The sequence below is a fragment of the Aotus nancymaae genome, unplaced genomic scaffold (assembly GCF_030222135.1).
Source record: "Aotus nancymaae isolate 86718 unplaced genomic scaffold, 86718_ANA_hifiasm-v0.15.2.pri h1tg000006l, whole genome shotgun sequence".
Taxonomy (NCBI): domain Eukaryota; kingdom Metazoa; phylum Chordata; class Mammalia; order Primates; family Aotidae; genus Aotus; species Aotus nancymaae.
The window spans coordinates 51,834,540-51,853,187 of NW_026988417.1; the positions used below are offsets into that span (position 1 = coordinate 51,834,540).

Consider the following 18,648-nt stretch of genomic DNA (forward strand, 5'->3'; position numbering starts at 1 on the left):
CCCTACTAGTAATCTTTCCTGTCTGTGACCAGTTTATCCTGAGCATGGGAGACTTTTTCTTTGGATACCTTCAATATGAAGTATGCAGTATTTTCAGAGTGGCACCTTTCACTTAGTTAATACCCATTTACATTCCTTCCATGTCACTGAATGGCCTGATTGCTCATTTCTTTTAAGCACTGAATAATATTCTATTGTCTGTATGTGCTACAGTTTATTCATTTACCTACCCAACTCCACACTTTGAAAATCTAACCCTCCTCTTCCATGACACTCTCTTTCCCCACAGTGCTTCCAAAGAACTTGCCACTACTGTGGTGCTTACTTAGTATTGCATTTCTTATTACTTTATTTGTCCCTCATTGTCAACGAGCAGTTTTGCCTGGTTCATAAGAGATGGCCTATTTATTGAAACGCCTGGATCAGAGAAATAAGATATGACTAGCTGGTGCCAAGAACAGCCTGGAAGTTGTCTTCATGCTGTTTACCATAATGCACTAAGTAAAAGTCACTATGAAAAAAAAAAGCATACACATATATTTAAACATACTTATTACACATATTTGTCCACAAGGCATCACAAAGAAGTCACAAAAAGGAGGCTTAGTATAGTTCACAATATAAATCCCATGAAAACACATTTTTCATCTCTGCAGTTTATAATACTCTACTTACATCAATTTAAAGCAGTTAAACAACATTTGAAATTAAATTGGTAAAAAACAAAAAACAAAAAAAACTTCAGAAAATTGTGAAGTAAAAGGCCATGATGAAGAATTATTAAGAAATCTGTAGAATTATCAAACTGTCCCAGTATTATTTTCCTTTACAAAAGCATCTCAGTAAAACAAAATAAAAACTACAGAAAACACAAAAGTAAAATCAGAGATTTTGGTTTAATACTTTCCCTGAGTCTCTTGTTTTAAAAATCAAAGTAAGGCCAGTTCAAGATTGACCCACAGGTCTTGCCTCCTCCATGCTGCCATGGGGAATACATTTCAGACAAGAGGCTACACATGCTGAGGTGGTCCCAGGGCTTTATTCAAATACCAATTTGCCCGTGTCACTGCCACAGGGTTATCTGACCCACTGCTGCACGTGGACTTAAAGAGCTGTCAAGATTTTGTCTTGGCCTGCTATAATATAACATGTGAGACTATATACCAAAGGAAGACAACAGTTTCAGTTACTAATAAATATTAGATGTCTAAATGGATCTGGACACTATATACATCAAATTGCGGTAACATAACAGAAACAAACACTTTTATGTTTAAAAGTTCTTACATAAACAGGAGTTTGGGGTCAAGTCATCTTACAACTTCTAAATCTCAGATGTTACATGAAAAAGCTTCCAAAAAGAAATCAGTTTCATTAGATCTTAATAAAGTAGAAAGAAATGATTATGATACTTGGACTTGGATTATAAATTGATACTTCCCCAAAGTGGTTGTCACTTTGACCCTTAAACAAAATTGGCCCCTATTGTGTCTCTACTTGATCACTTAATTGCAATATGTATGTGTACATCTACATGTATATATGCTTGCAAGTGATCAAGTACTTCATTAAAAAAGCATATGATAATTAATTAAATTAAGGATAAAAGGTTTGTTTGAATCTAAAAATTTGGTTTTTGTTTCAAATGTACCAGGTTACTTGTTGAGCTTATACTATCAGGGCACTAAATACTATGGATCACATTTTCTAGTCAAATGTAGGAAAAACTTTTTCACAGATTTTTACAACCCTTTTTAGGACATTTCAAAGAGAGATGGCAAAGATCTGCCAATTTATATTTCCTTCCGTTATAATGAAATCTTAATTGTAAACCAGTTTCAAAAAAGTCAATAATTATTAGTTTTTCAAACACTAACAAGCATGAGCTGCCCTAAAATTAGAGGTGAAATGATGGCTCTACTCACTTATTCACATTTCTATTAACTATGTAATTTAATAATATAAGTATCCCATTGCACATGTGGGGAAACTGAGGCACCACAGCTTATGTTTTGTTTTTTTGTTTGTTTTTCTAAAGATATGTCTACAGTTAAGGAAGCCAAGGTCATAACTACAGACAGAACTGTAGAGGCTAGACACCTATGAGGTATAATGTATTCTATTCAAATTTTGTGTGAAATGTTACATTTAACTCACCTGTCTTCTTGGCGTCACCTCTCCTATCTTAACTTTAACTTCTTGCAAACCCGTTAAAGCATGGACTTGGCAAATGTCAATGACTACCTCCCTTCTCTGACCAGGTTAAAAGGGCTAGCCAATGCTTGTGTAAAAAAAGAACACCACATGTTGTTGTATTATATGCAATTAGAAATGTTCAGTTATTGCACTTTGGTATCCTTTTCAGAAAAAAAAATCTCAAAACTTATAAAGGTAAACATAAGCATGGCATTTTACATTGTACCAACTGAGTAACAGTCAATAAATGAGGTGTGACCACTATAACTTCTTGACCAACTTTCTATATTGAAATAACACATCCAACCCTACCAGCTACCATTCCAATTCTACAGGATATTTTCCAGTGAGACAAGCTGTACAATGACCACTCTTTTCAAAACATTCCACACCATTTCCATTTTCTTGGATCATAATGTCATGCTTCTTCTCTTTTTGTTTTTTAAATTTTATCCCTTCTTGTACAGATGAAACCAGTCCTTCTACTGAAAGATACACAACACTGTTTGCTCCTAAAGGGAAAAAGAGGGAAAAATTAAAATGTAATGAGAATTCCTTTAGAAAGGAAGAAATGCTTCAAAAGAGAATGGTTACAAACAGAATAAGCTAGGATAAAAATTTCTCCTTAAGCCTTTCTTTAAAAAAAAAGAAAAAATAAATCAATAAAACTCAGTTCCTTTATTTTTAAAATTTTAAATTGGAATCTAAGGGATAACAGTCTGAAACAGCAGAGGAGGCTTCAAGTCTAGAATGGAATTAGAGGGCTTTGGGCATAATTTTCTTAATTGAGAAAATGGAATTCAAAGTCAGAAAGATCTAGGCTCAAATTTAAGCTTAAGTGAACTTACTTTTTCTAAGTCTATTTTTGCATCTATGTAAGATGTGGGAAACATTGCCTAAATGTAGAATTTTTGTGATGTTATCATGATTATATAGATGATATAAGCAGCATAGTTTCTGGCAAAGTGTGAGTGCTCATAACATGTATGACACCCATCAGGCTGATATTTAAAAATATCTAACCAGTAAGGCACATGCATGACAAGTCAAAAGAAATACCAGCCACAAACAAATGGTGTGGAGGTACCCAGGCACAATGAAGAAATAGCATGTGTTATTTACACAGTTTATACATCACCTGATTTTGAAAGTAAGGTGTCTTATCCAGGATAACTTAGATCTCGAAGTCTCCTTATCTCATTATTGAATATGAGCCTACACAAAATTTTACTTTGTGATTTGTATCCAAATCCAAATTACTCTGTTAGAATCTGATTAAATTATTTGGCTTTTCTTGGGATCTGACTTTTGGGAGGTTTTAAGTGATATGCTTGCACTTTCCTCCACCTGGAAACCACTTCTTCCTTGTCTCATCTCTCCAACACAGGACTTTCTATAGTGTCTGCCCATGCCCACTATTCTCACTGTTGAGAATAACATTCAGTATCTGCTTAACATATATAAATACTTTTAACAAACATTGAATACTCCTTTTTACTAATGTGTAAAGACTGTCAAGCTTTGGATTTTCTGTTAATAATCAAAGTTTATAGAAATTTTAATACCTACCTAGATATTCTGCAAGGTGATCAAATTCTGGTTTATTGGCAATGAGCTCTTCTTTTGTAGGAATGTTTATTCCCATGAAGCATGGATATTTAATTGGTGGTGAAGCTACTCGAATGTGTACCTTGGAAAGAAATCATTGCACACAAGTTTTGTAATAAGACTATGCAAAATTCTCTTTCATTATGCAAATACAATATAAAATTGTTTTGCAGAATATTCAGTAACAACATATGGGTAAAAAAGAACATACTATAGAATTTGTTTCACTGAGTAACACATGAAAAGGAATCCTGGAAAATCATGTGGTAAACACAGAACAGCAGTGTTCAGTCAGAACTACTCAGAGAAATCAAATCATTATCAGAGAATCCTACTTGGTGCAGCCTTGCTACAGATTCCAAAGTATCCTGAACAAGAATTTCACCATGTCAGCCACTAATAAAGGGTTCTTTCTACAAAGCTGCTTCTTGTTTTTCTGTCACCTAATCATGAGGAATTTTCTTTCTCTAGATATCCTACTTCTCGTTTGATGTCTTTACATTCCTAGAGCCACTTAGATTTTCTCTTGTAATACCTAGTACTTCTGCCTATCCCTTATCTTACCATTTTAAAAAGAAAAATACTATTTACCAGGTTATAACAAAGACTTTACTACTACAACAGAGCTGTCTTTGTCTATTATTTTTTGCCTTTCATCAGGCACATTTATATGGCTATACTCCATGTCCACATTTACTTTTTCTTTATTATTTTATATTATTTTATTTATTTATTTATTTATTTATTTTAAATAGAGATGGGGTGTCACCATGTTGACCAGGCTGGTCTCGAACTCCTGACCTCAGGTGATCCACTCATCTAGGCCTCCCAAAGTGCTGGGATTACAGGTGTGAGCCACCACGCCAGGCCGCACATTTACTTTTTACATTTTCTTTATTTCCCATGCTATGCAGTCTTCTTAGTATTTAATGGCTGCATCATATTTCATCACACTGATATATCAATTTACTAAATTATATTCTCCAACAAGGAGATATTTAAGCCATTTCCAAGTTCTTTGACTTTATCTTTTTCACTACTGCAATCAATGTGGAACTTATGTTAAATCCCTGTATCTATTACATAATTTTCACAGACTTCCAGAGTGAGATTATCATAAACCTAAACACAGGTATAAAAAAGGCTGGAAAATCATAATCACAATTATCTTGGAAATTTTCTAAATAAATTGGCATGCTTCCTTTCAACCCACTTTTTTCAACAGATTTTATTTTTCATTTTTCAGAGATGGGGGTCTTACTATGTTGCTTAGGCTGAGATTTTATTTTTAAATTTATTCAACTGTTAGTTGTAAATGGCATCTCACTTCTATAGTATGAGCTACTGAAATAGAATAAGCTTTGGAATCTTAAAATATAACAATCTATCTATCTATATATATACATATCAAAACTTCATGTTATACATATATACATTTGTCAATTTAAAAAATAAAAATTACAAATTTTTCAAGACATAAAGTGAGGCTGGGTGTGGGTGGTTCACACCTGTAATCTCAGCACTTTGGGACACTGAGGTGGGTGGATGGCCTGACCTCAGGAGTTTTAAACCAGCCTGGGCAACACGGTGAAACCCTGCCTCTACTAAAAAATACAAAAAATTAGCCAGGCATGGTATTGTGTGCCTATGGTCCTAGCTACTTGGGAGGCTACAGTGGGAGGATCTCTTGAGCTCAGGAGGCGGAGATACAGTGAGCTGAGATCGAACCACTGCATTCCAACCAGGTGGCACAGTGAGTCCTGCTATCAAGGAAAAAAAAAAAGACATAAAGTGATATTAAAAAATAACTTGGCCAGGCACGGTGGCTCATGCCTGTAATCCTAACACTTTAGGAGGCCAAGGCAGGCAGATCACTTGAGCCCAGGAGCTTCAGACCAGCTTGGGCAACATGGTGAAACCTCATCTCTACTAAAAATACCGAAAATTATTCTGGCTGTAATGGTGAATGCCTGTAGTCCCAGCTACTCAGGAGGCTGAGGTGAGAAGATTGCTTGAGCCCTGGAAGCAGAGGTTGCAGTGAGCTGAGATGGTGCCACGGCACTCCAGCCTGGGCAACAGAGCCAAACACTGTCTTAAAAAAAAAATTAAAAAAAAATAAGTCAAAGGCATTACAATGGGATTGGCTGTATGTCTTCAAGCAGAGAAGGCAATTAATACTCCATTGGTTTTAGAAAGCATTCTATATTGTATTTTTAGTCTTTTTTTCTTGAGATCGATTCGGCTCACTGCAACCTCCACCTCCTGGACTCAAGCCATCCTCCCACCTCAGCCAGATTACAGGCGTGTGCACCACGACCCAGCCATTTTTTGTATTTTTAGGAGAGGCGGGGTTTCACTATGTCACCCAGACTGGTCTTGAACTCCTGGACTAAAGCCCACCTTAGCCTCCCAAAAGTGTTGGAATCATAGGCATGAGTCACTGTGCCCAGCGTATTTTGTGTTGCTAATCTTTTAATTAATTATGTAAAAAATTTTAGGTTTTTTAAAATTTAATTTTATTATCTTTTATTTTTGTAAAGACAGGGTCTCACTATATTGCCCAGGCTGTTCTCAACCTCCTGAGCTCAAGCAACCCTCTTGCCTCAGACTCCCAAAGTACTGGAATTTCAGGCGTAAGCTACCTCACCCAGCTTTTTAATATTTAAATTAAAATACTACATTTTAAAAATCAAATTCAATATTTTATATTGAGCTTTTTAATCTATTAAGGATTAAATTTAATATAAGTGTGGCTGTTACATGTTCTCCAAGTTGCTACACAGCTATTCCTAAACCAAACTGATATAAAAAAGTCAATTTATTATATTAAACATCCATTTTGATTCAGTACCCTGAATTGCAATTTTATGCCAGTATCTTAATGTTAATTGATGCTTTAGAATATGTCTTAATATTACTTACCTCTTTTGCACCAGATTCTTTGAGCAGTTTTATTATAGGTGAGATGGTATTGCCTCTCACAATTGAATCATCTACAAGAACAATTCTTTTGCCTTTAAAGTTGTCTGACAATACTCCAAATTTTTTTGCAACACCAAGCTGTCTTAACCTCATGTTTGGCTGAATAAAGGTTCTCCCTACATATCGGTTTTTACACAGCACCTCCACATATGGAAGTCCACACTGATAGAGAAGAAATGAAAGGACAATGAGGAGCAATACACAGAATAGGTGACTATTTTCTCTAGAGTGTGTTGCCACCACAATATTCAAGTAAAATTTCAAAATAATTTTCCTTTGATATTTGGAAAAAAAGGCAAACAGAAAAACCACTAAACATAATATACTTGGTGGAAAAACCAATTCGTTTTGCTAGGTCTCATAATGTTTTTGTCTTAAACATTATTCCTCTGTTTTGGAAGACAGCATTAAGTATATGAAGATATAACAAAGATTAAATCACTGTCAGAAAAATTCATTATCAAAATAATTTTTAAAGAAATGAATTAAAACCAGTAGACCAATGAGATACTTTTTAGGAACAGGAGGTAATTAACTCATTTCTTAAGGTAACCTTTTCTACAATGTATGCATACTAATTCTTTTAGAAGTTAATAAAGTATCCAAAGTAGTGAATATTAGATGTTATACCCCAGGATTACTATAGTTACACAATCTACCTGGTTATGAAAATAAAGCATAATACCAACAGCATTATGCTAAATGAATATAAACAGCTTTATTATTACCCATACTTAGTACCAAGGAAATATTCCAGTGAGTTGTGAAGATAATTCAAGAAGTTTATTTTAATATTAAGTAAATTTTTCCACTGACTTCTATATATAGTTGATGAACAGCATGGGTTTGATGTGCATGAGTCTACTTATAGGTAGATTTTCTTCCATCTCTGCCACCTCTGAGACAGCAAGACCAGCCCCTTCTTTTCCTCTTCCCTCCTCACCCTACTCAACATGAAGGCAACAATGGGGATGAAGACATTTATGAAGATCCACTTCTTAAGGAATAGTAAATATATTTTCGCCTTCTTATGATTTTCTTCATAGCATTTACTTTTCTCTAGCTTATGTTATTGCAAGAATACAGTATATAATACATATAACATACAAAATATGTGTTAATCAACTGTTTATTTTATTGGTGAGGCTTCCAGTCAACAGTAGGTTATCAGCAGTTAAGTTTTGGGGCATTAAAACATATACACAGATTTGACTGTGCAGGGGGTTGGCACCTTTAACCTCCATGTTGTTCAAGGGTCAACTGCATATTCATGATGTTAACTTTTTAAAAAGAAGGGGGCAAATTTCTGAACTCTTTGGTGACCCTTTTTCTTTTCAGTGAACTTTTTGGTGATTTTCACTAAAATAGTGCCATTGGGTAAAAAGGCTGGAAAATAACACCTGTAAACAAACCAACATAACCACCAAACCTTCCTTTCTCCTTAGAAATGTTGATGAGTTTCTCTTTATAGGCAAGGATTTCTTATTCCATAGCTAGGAGAGCAATTCACTGCATGTTAATTAAGAGAAAATACCTTTGCTGCGTAAGCAAGAGCAGCAGGCGTAGCAGATTCTGGAACAGTGCTAACCAAATCTGCATCCACAGGTGCTTCAATTGCTAGCTGCTGGCCACAACGGTATCTTACTGTATAAACCATTTGGTCTGGTGTGTTTGGAAAAGGAGAGAGAGTATTTTTACTTAGCATAATATAACAGTGTTATTCTAAAAAACTAGTGCTAGAATTCTATAGATTGAGTATAAAAAGGAAAGCAATATATAAAAAATACGAATGTGGAAATACATAAACTGAGGAATTCAACTGTGTGGTTTTTAAAAAATTTGATCTTCATATAGATCTAAAAATCATAGTCTTTACTCCTAAACAATAAACAACATCCAAGAGTCAAACGGAAGGGGAAAATAGTGATTTCATGACTTGTGGGCTCAGTCCTATATCCATAACATATAACTATATGCCTTCAAAGAGCCAGGTAAGACTTTGAGCCAAGAACTGCCATGTTTCAACGAGATAGCTAAAACATTTATATGAATATTCAAAGAAAAGAAATCTATTTACCTTCAAACATACTGTCTGGTCTTGCAAAATAAACATATTCAAAGATACAAAAAGCCATTGGGTTTCCTTCAGATCTTGATATGATATCAAGAGTCTGGACATTATGTCTGGATATTTCCACGATTTCTCCAGGCAAGACTTCACGGTAATATCTTGGGAAACAATGTTAAAAAAAGAAGACTTTTAATAAACTAGTCCTTAAGGCTGATGAAAACTTAAATTATAAAGCACACAGAGTGCCTTCCCTTAGAGAAACAATTGATTCATTCAATATAAAATCTAGAAGTGACTTTTTAAAAAGTGGTATGTCTCCAAGCAATGATTTCTGTATATCTTTCTGCTATCACAAAGTTCTAGTATAGAATTCAAAAATTAAGGGCCCTAAGTGGAACTGAATTTTAAAAGAATAAAGTATAAAAAAAAAAAATTTTTATCCTGACTTACATTTTTCTATCATAACTCATTGAGGAAGTTCTTCCTTTCTAAAATAAGTCTCTATGTTCATATTGTACCATAAAAAGAGAAAAATATGAAAAATAATAAAGAAATTAAAAATAAAATAAGTTTCATAATATATTGAAAGAATACCAGCTTCAGAATAAGGTGTTACTAGAACATTAAAGTCAGTGCAACTGCTGAGCATAACATGCATAAGAAAACCCACTTGTAAATTTTTTTCTTGCAGATATCAGAAAGAAAACTTTCATGTAAATAAAAAACTGTGTCTAAAAAATTCTTTTCAACGTTGGAAAAGATAATATGCCAAATAAGGTAAAACTTACCTTGCACCAATAGATAAGAAGCTACAAGATTCTGAAGACACCACCCATCCTTCTGTTTCTTTCTCTGTAAATCACAAATCAATTCAGTTAACGAATGGACTCAAGAAATTTTAAGAGGCTATTTCAACAGAACAGCTAACACCAAATAAATAAGTAAATAAAACTCATAGAATAGCCATTTCTATGACTTTAAGAGCACATGGATCCTCATTTGACTTGAGCCAAAGGTAAAATAAATGATCTTTTAAGATTCCTTCTAACATTATGATTTCATGGCTAGAAACCACTAAAATCACACTGCAGAAATGTCAAAGCTAGGCAAAGGACATGAATAGGCAATTGAGACAGGAAAAAAACAGGAACATCCATTACACACATTAAAAAGGACTCATCACCTGGTCAGGCACAGTGGCTCACACCTATAATTCCAGCACTTTGGGAGGCCTAGCCAGGCGGATCACCTGAGGTCAAGAGTTCGAGACTAGCCTGACCAACATGGAGAAGCCCTGTCTCTACTAAAAATACAAAATTTAGCTAGGCATGGTAGCACATGCCTGTAATCCCAGCTATCCGGGAGGCTGAGGCAGGAGAATCGCTTGAACTCAGGAGGTGGAGATTGCAGTGAGCTGAGATTGCGCCATTGCATTCCAGCCTGGGCAACAAGAGCAAAACTCTGTCTAAAAAAAATAAGAAAGAAAGAAAGAAAAGGGACTTATCCTCAGAAGTACTCAAAGAAATGTACTTTAAAAATGAAGAATACAATTTTTCTTTTTTTTTTTTTTTAACCTAGCTCCCTCCCATCTGTCAATTTTCTGTAACTAAAGAGTTCAGGGCTTGACGGTAGTAGGACAATAACTGAAAAACATTATGAAATGATATTCCTTCTGAAGTTCATTACCTTTGTCATTTATATCAGACACTGGAATAAGACGACCAATGCATAACGGACGATTTCCATAAGGATCTCGTACTGCATAAATAACATCTCTGTGCATTATAAGCAGGGAGTATGCTGTGGGTGCTTCCTTCATCAAATTTTTAATCCTGGAATTAATTAAATAATTGAAGGAATAACTTCAGTTGTAAACATATGCAAGGCAAAACTCTCCGCACTAGAGCTCTAAGTTTAGTCCGGTTCTCTGTTTACCTTGCTACCCAGTCTGGGGTGTCATCTTGTTCCTGAGGAGGAGTATACGCCAGTAACTGGGTAATCATTTCACTATCAGAACTTGTGGACAGACCAATACCATGACGCAGAAGCTATACAGAAAAAAAGAGAAGTTTAATCATCACAGGGGAAGTTCCACCGCATCCCTAACCCAGTAGCCAACTATAATGGAAAGAAATCAAGCATTCTGTGGATGCCTAGTTATGAAAATCCTGCATTCCACTAACACAGCAGACCCCAACCTTTTTGGCACCAGGCACTGGTTTTGTGGAAGACAATTTTTCCATGGACTGAGGACAGGGGATGGTTTTGGGATGATTCAAGTGCATTACATTTATTGTGTACCTTATTTCTATTATTACTACACTGTAATATAATGAAATAATTATACAACTCACCATAATCTAGAATCAGTGGGAGCCCTGAGCTTATTTTCCTGCAACTAGACAGTCCCATCTGGGGTTGATGGGAGACAGTGACAGATCATCAGGCATTATACATTAGCTTCTCACAAGGAGTGCACAACCTAGATCCCTTGCATATACAGCTTACAACAGGGTTCGTGCTCCTATGAGGATCTAATGCCGCTGCTGATCTAACAGGAGGCAAAGCTCAGGTGGTAACAGTGAGTGATGGGGAGCAGCTATAAATACAGATGAAGCTTCACTTGCTGCTCACCTCCTGCTGTGTGGCCTGGTTCCTAACAAGCCATAGACTGGTACCAGTCCCTGACACGGGGGTTGGGGACTCCTGCACTAATGGTATGTGTATACTAATAACGGGTGATCATGGCTGGAGGCAGTAGGAAATCCAAAAGGTTTTCAAGCAGAAAAAAAGAGTGCTTTATGAGACGTATACAAAAGCTTTCGAACACTAAATTTGAAGGTATGCAGACCTGAAAGAGGGTAGGGGGTCTTGAAAATTTGGTTTGTGGGTCTGACCTTTTCCACCCTCTACACTCTTGATGAACTTGGGTATATTCCTATAGAAACAGTACACTACAGTGATAACTTCCAAGCTGGGTTTGTTGGTGGTAGTGATGGTGGCTACCCATCCTCATTGATTATTACTGATAGAAGAAAGAAATCAACTATACTGAACAATGGAATGCAGCAGATGTAATAAATATTGCTTGAGTGTACTCTATGATAATTACAAAGTTCTGAGAAGGACTGACCAGGACAAGGGCAGCCCCATGGACATGCACAGACTGAGTCTAAATGGGCATTATAGAACATTTTCAGTAGGGAGCTAAACATGTAGAGATGAAGTTTAGCATCTGGGTAAGGGGTTATGTCAGGAAACAGTGAGTTAGTGGTTATCTCTAAGTGGTGAATTTTTAAGAAATTTTACTTCATATTTATACTTTGGTGATTGTCTGAATTTTTAAATGAACCATGCAGTCTTTTCATTTGGGGACAGAAAAGCACAATACAGTCATTATACTACAAATAAAGGTGGACAAAGCTCTAGGAAATGCCCAAAAACAGAACTGAAAACAAAATGACAATGAGTGGTACAAAAGCCCGGGTTCTAGATATTTTTGACCCGCAGTTCATTATTATTCAGCTTCTGTAACTGTTCCATCATATGTGAATTGCCCAGCTCTAGAATGCTAAAAGGATGTTGGGGTGTGCGTGTAACCATCTATTATTGGGAGTTAATAAACTGAAGAATCAGCAATCATGAATGAATGGCCTGAATGGATAAAAGGAAGCTACTAGGAATATAAAGATACCAAGTACTTTTTTAAAAAAAGAAAGATGAAATGATGAATGAAAGCATAGGCACAAATTTGACATCATTAGCACAGAGAGCTCTAAACAATATGCTGTGAACCAAAGTTTAAGTAAACACTCTGTCCCTTTTTACAGACTCTAGTTTCCTGTCATTGTTTCCAATTGATTTTTTTCATGTCATCTTCAAGTTTATACTCCATTCTATTTTTATGCTTTATGTAATAAATAAGAATTAATATGTATGTTGGTTTTTATCCTGCTCTTTCCTGGTACACAGCTCCTAAAACCCTTAGAATTGCCAAAATGATAGATGTCCTTTTGTATGCTATTGAGATGACTGGTAGCTAGGGGCTCCTGCATAGCATCAGTATGAGGGCTAGTTGCCAGGGGAATCAAGCAGATGGTCGAACTTCCAGCTTCATCTCTGGACCCCCAGGGAAGGGGAGAAGGGCTAAAGGTTGAGCTGATCACCACTGGCTGATGATTTAATCAATTGTGCCTACTTCATGAAGCCTCCATAAAAACCCACAATGACTGGGTTGAGAGAGGTTCTGGATATCTGAACACTTGGAGATGCCTGGAGGGTGGTGGCCCTGGGAAGGGTATGGAAGCTCCATGCTCCTTCCCACATACCCTGCCCTTTCCATCCTTTCACCAGACTGTTCTTCTGTAGCCTCTGTAATATCCTTTATAATAAACTGGTAAATGTAAATAAAGCACTTTCTTCCATTTTGTGACATTTGAAGCCAAAGGCAGGGCTGAGGCTGTTGCAGAACTCCCAATTTATAACTGGCTGTCAGATGTACCAGAGGCCTGAACTTGCAACTGGCATCTGAAGTGGGGGACAGTCTTGTGGGACTGAGCCCTTAAATTCTGGAACCAGACTTTACCTCCAGGTACTATCAGAATACAACTGAATTATAGGATACCTATTTGGTGTCCTCTGGAAAACTGGCTGGTATAAGAGACCCCCTTGTTTGGTCACAGAAGTGTGCTGTGTTGAGTCTGAGAGTAGGAAAAACAGCTTGGTTTTTCTTATCTCATACAAGTTTTGAACACAGCAACAGAGTTAAAGAGATAGCGAGTTCATCAACTCTAATTTCTCTATGCTTCCAACCATAAATCAACTCTCCCAAATCTCTCCTCTAAAGCAGTGCGTTCAAAAAGTGAGTCTAAAATGCATATTCTCACCCTTGTCTCCAACTCTAGAGGATATCTTACAGTCTGGAATTCTAATGAGTCCTCCAGATAATTCTGATGCAATTGTTTGTTGCAGTTAAGTAATAGGTAGCAACAATTAGAAAATGCCCTTTACAAAGATGCTCAGCTTTTATGCATTAACCCATCCTAATCATTTAAAAAGGCTTAGGAAAAACAAACCAACGTACCTTTTTCCTTAATCGAGCAGCATTTACCAATTCACCATTATGTGCCACAGCTATCTTCCCATGAAGCGTTTCAACAACAAAGGGCTGACAATTTTCTAATTCACACTTTCCTGTAGTGGCATACCTTGTGTGTCCAATTCCAAGATTTGAAACATACAATTTTTTCAAATTGTCTTCAGTAAAGACGTGATTTACAAGACCCATTCCCTTGAGAAATCAAAAAGTGCAACTTAGAAAAAAAACAGACTAGTACTGCTAGTGAGTAATAAAAGCCTCTCTTCTCTGCTCAGCCAATCCAAATAAGACAATGAAGTACATTTAATTTCTCTGTTTCAGAATTCTAATCTAAAAAAAAGCCAAAAATAAACTTAATCTAACTGCAAGAATTGTGAAGCACTTACGTTAAAAAAAATTATATTGAGGCCAAAGTCACGTAACATAAAATTAACCATTCTTAAGAGAACAGTGGCATTTAGTACCTTAACAATACTGAAGTGCTGTGTTTCATAAGATGCTTTTCATTAAAACATTTAAGAACAGATGTACTAAGCAATAAAATTTATCAAGTATAAAAACTAAAATTTGCATTAAAAAAGTCAAAGTATCTTAAAGTATTTGAATAGATAACTCCCTATTTGAGTGAGTCGGTCTTAGGCAAAAAATTGTCATTGGGAAAGAAATACATCCTGTTTGACAAATGTTAGTATATAAAGTTGAAAGTGGCTGATCCAAAGAATATTACTTTCGACTGCAGATTATTTATTCAACTCCTCCCTCCTCATATATTATTGATCATCTGTCTTTTGTTATCTTTGTCATCAACATTTCCTAATGTTCAAATTTACCTTGTGTGATTTGAATGTTGGCACTGAACTGCCGTCACTAGTCACAATACCAGCACTCTCCTGACCCCTGTGAATATAAAAAGATATTGGCTGTTAAATCTGCTGATGGATAAGCTACTTGAAGAACTTTACAAGCATACTTTCTCAACAAGCATCTATGAACTTAGTGTGACAACACATTAAATGCTACTTGTACTACTTCTATTGATGATGCTGATGCTGATTAGCAATCGCAGATGACAATGTAACAATTAGATATCTTATCTAATTCTAACATGCCAGGTAGTCTGTCCTAAGCATTTCACGTTGTAAAAATAAATAAAAGCTGCTGGAAACCCAAATATACTTTTAAGCCTTCAGAGAGATGACTGTGATCCGAGTCACATATTGTTACAACTTGTTTCTCAGATTATAGATTAACTCACTTTCTTATTTTTCTTGTTCTATACAGTGACTAGAGAGAATTAAAACACACCAGAGACAATAAACTCCTGCCTTCTCAATTGATGACCTTTGTGAAAGATTAACTTCTACTTTGTTGTCCTGCTTTGCTTAAACCAAATGAAAGAAAACCCATTCACAATTACATCCTCTGTAAAAAATATTAAAGGTACCCTTCCCAAAAGAAACACTGTCTATAACCAATCAAACTGCTGTAACTGTGTGCTAACCTTGTATGAAAAATGTTGTGATTCTGCTAAAAACTCCTCTGTCTCTACCTACGAAACGAAACCTTAACTTTCCTACTTGGCAATGCTGACTCCATTCCTTGGAGTTGGTGTTTCCAGGTGGGTCATCCTCAAACTTGGTGCTTGAATAAACTCTCTTTAAAGTAGATTCTGATCCTTTTAATTATTTAGGTTGATGACATGAGTGATCTGATTTGGCTTTCACAACAATCTTATGAAGTAGGTACTATGATTACCATACCCATTTTATAGATAAACACACTAAAGCAATAGAAAGGAAGTTACTTTCCCATTGTCACACAGACAATGGTACAGCCAGGATTAGAACTCAGATGATCCAGCTCTGGCTTCTAACCCCTATATTTTTTCACCTCTAAATAGGGTTTCAACAGGATAAGTATGTAGATGTAAATGAAAATCTCCATATATAATAGAGGCATAGTTGGTACTGAAACTGTAACCATTTTTTTGTGCTTTTCTGCATTTTCCAAATGTTTTCCAATAAATAGCACTTTTGTTATCAGAAAAAAATTAATGTCGCTTCTGAAAAACCTCTACCGACCAGGCACCCTTTCCCAGGTCTGTGTCTGATTTCCTGCCTCAGTGTTTTTAAGTGGTAATACACAGAAAAAAGCCAAAATTAGACTGCAGGTAGGGCAAGACATAGTAAAGACTAAAAGCATCCGCACCACTGTGCAGTACACTCTTATCAAGGTTCCAACTGCTTTACAATTTTTAATAGTTCTGAACAAGTGCTGTAAATTGTAGATGTTTATTGACCAATGTTTGTTCCAAAGAGTATGTATCAGTGTAGAAACAAAAAGTAATCCTCTTCCATATGTGCCTGTAGACTTTAGTAGCTGTTAATACATTGATTTATTTGTAAAAAGAAACCTTTTTCAAAATTATATATTGCAACTGTTGCAGCGTTTTATTAACTCGAAAAACTACAACATTAAATATGTTTGCCAAGAAAAACTCTTAAAAAAAAAGTGGCACGATCATGGCTCACAGAAGCCTCAAGAAATGATTTTGTTAAATGCACTAAATACTGAAAATAGATGTGCATAATACTATATATCATAGGGAACTAAATAAATTGTGACTTAGAATGTCTTTTATTTAGTGAAATGCTGTGGGGTCTGTAAGTTAACCAATGTTAGAGGACTAAGTGATTCATGTCAGAGGAAATATTATTAACATTGGCTATAAACCTCTGGGCAAAAAGAACCTCTGCCAACCATGTTCAAAACAATTTTTAAAAATCAACAATCATTTGCTAAAACAGTAAATTATGTAAGAAAAGAAATAAACAAAAAAATGGTTTTCTTTCCCTTTTGTCTCAAGGGTAGTTTTTCCTTCAAGCTGAAATGAGTATGGTTAAGAATCATTTAGGTTCAGTCTTCTTTAATTACAAAGCCTGCTTATTTGGCAGTTTCTCAAGTTACTCCCTCAGGCAGCTTGAACCAGTTAAACTAGATCCTTTCAGCTCTTTGGAGCTTATTGACAACCAGCCGTCTGGTTTCCTAGGAAACAAAACCTTGGCTAGAAATAGTGAATCATTTCCAGGTCACTTTCAACATGGAGAGTGGAGCAGGAAAGCACTGGACTAAGGAGGAGGTTAAAGCTTTGCTAAGTGTCTGGGCAGAAAAAAATATACGAAAACAACTTTATGGAACACTAAGAAATAAAGGAATATTTATTTACATTGCTAAAAGGCTGCAATCATTAGGAGTACACAGAGATTGGAAACAGTGCCGGGCTAAGTACAAAAATCTCAAATATGAATATAGAACAGTTAAATATGCCCATAAATCTGGAGACAGCTCTAAAACTATGAAGTTCTTCCATGATTTGGATGCAATCCTGCAATATGAACCTACCACACAATTTACAGAGGAAGATGCAAATGGCAGGTGCCTGGAAACGCTCAGCCCAAGTACAGCCCCAGAGACCACTGAAGGTAAAAAGAAAAAGTACTCTTTTGTTTTTCTTTTGTTTTACAGTTTTACCAACTGTAAAAGTTCAGGACTTCTAAGGCCATATGATAAATATAGACTGAAATATCAAGATTGAGAAAAACAACCCATATATTATGCTATTTTCCACAAGGTTAAGAATAAAAAGAGGTTAAATATTACATCTTTAAAAAAATCTGTATAAAATACAGAAAAAAAGCACATTAAAATGGCACTGCTAGTGCCAACTGCATGTGATATGTTTTTGAAATATGGATTGGGTTCTAAAAACAGTTTGTTTTAATTTTATAAGAGTGGCAGAAAAGGGTTAAAATATCAAAAACATTGCTCAACTGATGTTTTCCCACAGCTCGAAACAAGAGAACTTTTCTCCTTTATTTTAATGTTTCCATTTTCCTAAATTTATAAATAAAAGCACATTTAAAATAACTGTTCAACACTATTTCATTACTTCTTTAGAAGAACAGCTCAGTTTTAACAACGAAGTAAAATAAAGATTTAATAGATGAAATGATCTGAGACTAAATGATTTAGAGGGGTTTCATGACCTACTGTGTTAAACCCAACACTATTTACATAGAATCTGCTCATTGTCTTTAGAAGCATTAATAGGCAAAGGGAAGGAAATCAATGACAGTAATGAGATTTCTACCACAATAGAAATTATAGATGCTATTTTTAAGAGCAGAATTATTCAAGTATCCGTAATACCCACTATCTGTGTGTACTATGGGCAAAGCACTCCTCAAAAAGGATGGAACTGCAAATAAATTTAACACCTGAGAGAAAATAGTAAATAGTAATAATAAAAGTACCAAACGTGAATGGGGTTAAGAGGACAAAGATTACAACTGGTTAACTTAAGTTAGCTAATTTTCATACTTACAGCTCAGTAACAAATCATTTTGTTAAAAGAAGAATCCACCCTGCCTACACTCTTTCCATTTCTGAGATGACACTAAATTCTGAGAAAGCTTTGCAGTTATTACCATGTTCAACAGCAATTACATTATTTTATTCAGCTAAACATCCCCAGCTCTTCATCATTTAAGTGCTTTAAATATTAATTAATAAATAAGTAAATCACTTAGCTTCTGAAAGTCCCCAATTTTAACCAGGAGTTGGTCTGATGAAGATGTGGATGCCAGTATCTCCACTTCTTAAAAGCAGTCTTCAGCCCTTTCATGTACTCCCT

General features: G+C 35.6%; 2 protein-coding genes across 7 annotated transcripts in view; one reads left to right on the forward strand and one right to left on the reverse strand.

Annotated features, from left to right (window-relative positions):
- Positions 1-321: 321 nt before the first annotated feature.
- PPAT (phosphoribosyl pyrophosphate amidotransferase) overlaps positions 322-18,648 on the reverse strand; it is a 42,808-nt gene continuing 24,481 nt past the window's right edge. For 2 of the 3 annotated variants that reach the window (XM_012441056.2, XM_012441057.2), the window contains 10 exons: positions 14,786-14,852; positions 13,941-14,147; positions 10,793-10,905; positions 10,544-10,689; positions 9,646-9,709; positions 8,864-9,015; positions 8,321-8,448; positions 6,727-6,948; positions 3,766-3,886; positions 322-2,708 (listed from right to left, as the gene is read on the reverse strand). In XM_012441056.2, coding sequence (XP_012296479.1) covers positions 2,512-2,708; positions 3,766-3,886; positions 6,727-6,948; positions 8,321-8,448; positions 8,864-9,015; positions 9,646-9,709; positions 10,544-10,689; positions 10,793-10,905; positions 13,941-14,147; positions 14,786-14,852 — 1,417 coding nt within the window. In that variant the 3' untranslated portion in view covers positions 322-2,511. The remainder of the gene's footprint in view (positions 2,709-3,765; positions 3,887-6,726; positions 6,949-8,320; positions 8,449-8,863; positions 9,016-9,645; positions 9,710-10,543; positions 10,690-10,792; positions 10,906-13,940; positions 14,148-14,785; positions 14,853-18,648) is intronic. The other variant, XM_012441058.2, reaches the window with a different exon arrangement.
- Positions 17,056-18,648, forward strand: part of PAICS (phosphoribosylaminoimidazole carboxylase and phosphoribosylaminoimidazolesuccinocarboxamide synthase) — a 50,389-nt gene continuing 48,796 nt past the window's right edge. For all 4 annotated transcript variants that reach the window (XM_064367366.1, XM_064367377.1, XM_012441051.3 and 1 more), the window contains exon 1: positions 17,056-17,437. In XM_064367366.1, coding sequence (XP_064223436.1) covers positions 17,056-17,437 — 382 coding nt within the window. The remainder of the gene's footprint in view (positions 17,438-18,648) is intronic.